The sequence below is a fragment of the Loa loa genome (genome assembly GCF_000183805.2).
Source record: "Loa loa unplaced genomic scaffold supercont3.73, whole genome shotgun sequence".
NCBI lineage: Eukaryota > Metazoa > Nematoda > Chromadorea > Rhabditida > Onchocercidae > Loa > Loa loa.
The window spans coordinates 73,892-79,962 of record NW_018108253.1 but is presented as its reverse complement, the minus strand read 5'-3'; the positions used below and the strand labels follow the sequence as shown (position 1 = coordinate 79,962).

The 6,071-nt window shown below is 30.4% G+C and overlaps 1 protein-coding gene across 1 annotated transcript; it reads right to left on the bottom strand.

Annotated features, from left to right (window-relative positions):
• LOAG_10417 (hypothetical protein) lies at positions 1-3,263 on the bottom strand (the record flags this gene model as incomplete). The annotated part of the gene is made up of 8 exons (XM_003145941.1): positions 1-238; positions 518-630; positions 937-1,046; positions 1,160-1,220; positions 1,742-1,873; positions 2,105-2,207; positions 2,613-2,726; positions 3,184-3,263. 8 exons carry the CDS (start codon positions 3,261-3,263, stop codon positions 1-3), a joined length of 951 nt encoding a protein of 316 aa, XP_003145989.1.
• Positions 3,264-6,071: the final 2,808 nt, after the last annotated feature.

Here is a 6,071-nt window from a genome sequence, read left to right as displayed (position 1 = left end):
TTATTGTTCTTTCTTTTTTTCCTTCACTGTACTAGTACGGTCAGTCCAAATATCGGCAAATGCAAGTGTACCAGTAAATACCAACGCTGCACCAACCCAATGTGTTAACGTGAATAGGTTCCGAAACCAAAGAATGGAAATGAGTAAAGAAAGGAACTTCCGTATAGTAACAACCATTGTTACCGTTAGCGCTTCAAAAGTGGCATTTAACCGATATACAAAACTGATGCATATCGATCTGAAAATTAATTTAACCAAATCATTAAATATTGTATGGAATTTCTCAGGTATAGATGGGAATATTCAACCAAAACAATCTCATTGAAACAACATCCCATAAAACAGTTTATTAAAGAACTTGTTGAATATCTTTCTATCACTTACACTGAATAAAGACCAAAAAAGGTATATTTTTTCAAATGTCTTCGGATGAAAATCATATCTAATGTAAAATGGAGCTGTCAAAAAAAAAAAAAACAATACTGTAAAAAGACATGTGGCAACAAGATAAGCCCACATGTGCGGGACACGAAAGCCAAGTATATTAACTGGATAACTACGCGAAAATGCAACTGCTGATTTATAAATATCTTCACCCATAAATGCAAAAAATGGTAATGAGGCGCTGTGCTGTAATATAGGGCTATATAGATTAAACAAGACACTGTATTGCAATATTTGTATATTATTACGACAGACAGATTCTTTGTGCAGTATAAAAATGAAGGACATCAATAAGGAAGATATGGACAGGAAAAATGATTCCTGGTGTAGTTTAGACTATCACCGGTATTTTTTGTACTTTAGTATTTGTGTCAATTTTTATTCCAACAGAAAGACATTAGAAATTAAATCAGTTTTTTTATCAGACCGAAATCCTACAGTTAGACGCTAAAGATCCAATCCACAGAATCAATTCTTCAAGTATCAACTTACAGTTATAAACAAAGCCTCCTCAGTATGTCTTCCGTAAGCCTTATATATTCTTTCTTGACAAATTCCCAAATATGCGGATGCTAATAAAGCAGTAGTAAGCATCGCTATGCCTGAAATACTTTGAATCGATTTTAGGGGAATAAAATGACCGGATCAATCATTTTTATAATTGCATAGTACGTCTAAAACATGATAATGTCTTAAATTTATTTAATATGCTTACCGATTAGCCATTCCCGATAGTGCTTTTCGATGTCATCCACTGTCTTTTGCTGGTTCGTTTTCTGGAAGATTTAACAGTTACAAAAATCCAATCAATAATCGACGCACGAATGGTCCACTGACAGATATTCCATATTAAACTCGCAATGTCAACAATAATTTTTTAAATCTTCGTCCACTGACTTTTTACCTTCTTTGTTCCCTCATGTCATTCTTACTAAATACAACACAACTCTGAAGAGACATGCGAATGGAGACATAAAGAAAAAGAGAAATTCATGAATAGTTTTAAAATCGCAATTTTAAAATACCCAATAATCCTATAATTGAAAGCGGATAGTCTGAATAATCTGTTGAATTTTTTAGTAAAACATAGATTTGCATAGACAGCATTACTTTGTCATTGTACAAAATCACTTTACGCGTAACAGTTTTCTTTTTTTTTTATTTCATTCATTTTACTGATGTTTAAATGAGTAATGCCAATAGTAACCGCAATAAAATCATGATAACAACTTTTCATATATTAAATATGAAAAATTCAAATTCGAAATTTTTCCCTGAAGTATCTTTAAATAATAACCTCCAAATGAGCAGTAGCCATAGTACATATGATTATGCCAGTTGTGATCAATAAAACTGCTAAGTATTTTCGGAATGAGTACTGTTTTCCTTGCAAAATCTTTGTGAGAATTAAGCTAGCTAATAGTGAACCCTAAAAGATCAGTTCAATTAATGTTAGATGATGCAATAAAAAATCAGTCATCTTCATATCATTTTATAGAAAGACATAACCATATTATGAACATAACATTTCTCATCCAATTCATCTTCAACTTAAACAATTAGGCGCTGCTCTTTTTAAAACGCATTATATTTTCCGAACTTCAAGATGATTAATTTAATTGTGGATAACCAAGATCATATTTAGTCAAACGCAACTTACTGATCGAAATATGATATGCAACGGGACAGGAACGTGAAAATTCAGAGCCTGGTTATTGATAACATTGACAAAAAAGAATGTTATTACTGTTGGCAGATAACCACTGAAAAATAATTAAAAGGGTAGCAGTTTGAGTGACCAATCGATAATGAAGTCAAAAAGTTCGAAATACATGACAGAACTTTTACTGGAATTATTGATCTCTTTGGAAGGAAGCTTACCGTCTGAGCACTTATTTTCATCAATCCCTTGATCCAATAATCGATGAGTAACCTAAATGCCTCAACGGAAAACGTCTAGTTGACACAAATACAAATTAGCTCGCAGCTTACTTTTTTTTATTTCTTACTTTTTTTTTTTACTTTTTTTTTCCTTTTCTCCCATATAATAACTGATGATAAATTTAAATTTGGGAAACAAAATACTACTTCAAAATCATATGGAAAAAGGAATTCATCGATGAAAAGGAAATGTGAATTTTACAAAAACCGACAGAAATTTAACATACCGTATAGGGATTTTATTGGGAACAGTAAAAAATCTCGACGTAAAAATCAGTCCTTCCAACGATATGAAGAGAAAAGTGGAAAAAGTAATCAGATTCATCGAACTCGGTTGCTCCCTAAAAAATTGACTGAATTGTCAAGTTTTCGAAATTTTTAAGTTTAGTCGAAAATAAGAAAACATTTCTGGCTTCGACAGTCAAAACCAGTATTTGTTGAAAGTATAGCATGGCTAGAGCACAGCTATATCTTCAAGAAATACGGATTTTATTTGATAAAGGAATGTCCTGATGTTCCAGAAATGTTCTCCTATATCTGTTTGAAGAAGATATGTTGTTTGAAAAATCCAGTGAATTTAGAAGTTCCTATCGTTTCAAGTGAATATGAATTTTGCAGTATGAGAAAAAAAAAAAACTATTATTATTGAAAAAATCAAGGAATCGAGCACACCTTCTACGGCATGCTTTCTTTTTCTGAAAGTGGAAAATAAGTTGGAGCACTTTAAATTCATGAAAATTTCTTTTAATGAGAAATGAAGGAAAAAGGAAATGAAAATTTTAGTATGAAGAATAGTACTTGGCAATAGATTCCACAAAATACATGCATCCAATACAACCAACCAATGTACCGGATATGGGATACAAAGCTACCGCCATGACCTGAAATTCAGTTCATAATTAGGAAAGATTTAATTCCCTGACATAATTACTTCCTTTTTGCTCCACGCCACTTCATTAATTAGTTTTAGTATGGAGGATTAATTAATTCTTTCGCGATCTAATCCACATTTCACATGAATCATTCATACTTTTGACCTAAAAAATGCTACGATTAATTAGTCAGTCAATATTGACATGAAAGGATAAGTCGACATAAGGAATATTACAATGGATATAAAGCTAGGTGATAAACAGCTTTCAATACCTGATACAAAGGGGTAATTTTTCTCATATGGTGAGTTACATTTAGGCTTCATGTTACTTGGAACTTGAGAAAAGTAAAAATTAAAAGAACTACAGAATCTCTTAATACTTGTAGACTTGTAAATGAAATGTTCATAAATTAAAACAGAATTTTTTTAAACATATACTTCTTCTATAAAAAAAGAAAACACTGCCTTATTCGTAATTTTGAAAATAGAAAAAATGACTGAAATATGTTCCATGATGAAAAGGGAATAAAGCACCTTAATAAATTGATAGAAAAAGTTAATCTACGGCAAGGACAAAGTTCTAAGGAAAAGCCTATATTTGTCCGTTTCTCAAAGGTCAATTAGTTTCTAAAAAAACATTTACAACTTAGATAATTATAACAATATCAAAGTTTCGGTTCTAGTCAAACATTTAGTTTACATTAAATTCACCACCATATAAATCAATATATAACCCTTATATAATGAATGAGGTAATCAAATTCTCGGAAAGTAATAAAAACAATTTTAGACGAATTTAGAAGGTATGCATAATACCTTCTTTGTATGTATAAAACTTTCATTGGGTTAAAGTGTGTATAATTTATATTTCGATAACACTTTAATAGATTTTAATGAATTCCGGCAAAATATTTCAAATTTTAAGAGAAATAAACAAATACACCTTGGATTTTGTAATTTCGATGAGGTTTTTAACTTAAAAAACAAAAATCCAAATGAATTTGAATAGACGGAATAAATTTCATTCAGTTTGAAAAAAAACAGAAGTGATTCAACGCCAAACAAATTTTGGAGTAGTCTTTTCAATCCCTTTGTTAAATTTCAATAAAATAAAAATTATTTAGGCCGACTGGTTAATGACGGATGGACCCATTTGTGTTGGCTTTTTTTTTCACTTTATCCACTCCCCTGTTTTTCTCTTTCTCACCAATATTTGTGTAGATATAGTACACTCTCAATTAAGTGCAATATATAAATAAATGGATCGATCGATCGAAAATCTAAAATCGGAATTGCGTTTGACTGAAATTTGCTTGTAATTGAATTGAAGCTGAAATAATTTTCCATCTTTTTGTACAAATTATTCCTTACATTTTCCACTCCCAAAAAATACTATCAAGAAATAATCAAGAATCAATAATATACTACACACCAATACGTACATCCTAAAACAAAACTTTCCTTAGCTTTCTATATCTTGTTATATACTATATTTCGTATCCTATATCCTCCTGTCTGATATTTTCGAATTATCTTATCATTCTGTGTCATATAAATATACCTTATCATTCCCTCTGATATTAATATCTTATCATTTCGTGTCATGCAAATATATTTCGTTCCATGCTAAATTTAAAGCTAAAAATAGTTTATGACTTTCCACCTAAACCTAGAAAACCAAGCAATAAGATTTCTAGATAACTCAACATCCACAATTGCCGCCAACTTTCAAATATTTTTTTTTCAAAAATAAAATTCTCAAATGCATCAACATGAACCTTCCCTGAGAAAACCGATAAATTTATCGATCGTAACCCGATAGCATACCTATATCATCAATAGATAATTTCGAAGAGGAATCTTTTAGTATCATGTCACAGTATACTATGAACAAAGCTTGAATTTTTGGTAATATTTCAGATCAAACGTTTATCCAGTTATTAGACAAAAAGGTATATTTGTCACTGGCGATATTGGTAAACAATGGATGACATCACAAATGCTGAAGTTAGGTTTAGAAAAAGGTAAATTCGGATTTTGATTTGTGAGACGCTTATTTCAATTATTGATTTCAATTAAATGTTTAATAATCAGTAAAATATGGAATTACAAACTGAAAGCGAAGAAAAAAAAGCGATCAGATGAAAAAGCTAATTTCTGAATTCAAATGTCAATGCAGCTAATAGAAACACAAAATATACTAAATCCACTTCGTGCGCAAAGGAAGTTTTTAAATCGGCAAATATTTTTTCATAATTTTTAAATAGTTGCGTTTGTTGAAACAATGTCAAAAAATTTCTCTTTCGTTTCAAAATGAAAAAGGAGCTCTTAAAAAGGCATCAAATAATTCCATTTCAGCATCTCATAGCAGACTGTATAGTGAAGGTGTAACGATAATAATATTTGAATATTTGAAGGTGTAACGACATTCAATGATTGGAAGTGAGCTTATATATCAAACCACAATACGGTTTTGTTATAATTTGCATAAAAAACCGATTTAGTTAAAAACCGACTTTGAAATGAAGCTAAAATTTGTAAACTTTAAAATATGCAAAATTTGCATTTTAAACGTTGAACTGCAAGGCAGATTTTTAGTTGGATCAGATTTCTGAATTTTTTAGAATCTAAAAAGCATATTATTGTCGTGCTTTCCGCTTTTCACAACATTAAAATTGGAACGTTTTAACGTTCCAAAGTATCCAAAGATAAGCAATAATATGATAGTTGTTGAACTTCTACAGGAAATTTCATTAATTTTAGACTTTATCGACTTCTTGATTCACTGTACAGGCCGACATAAAATTATTTA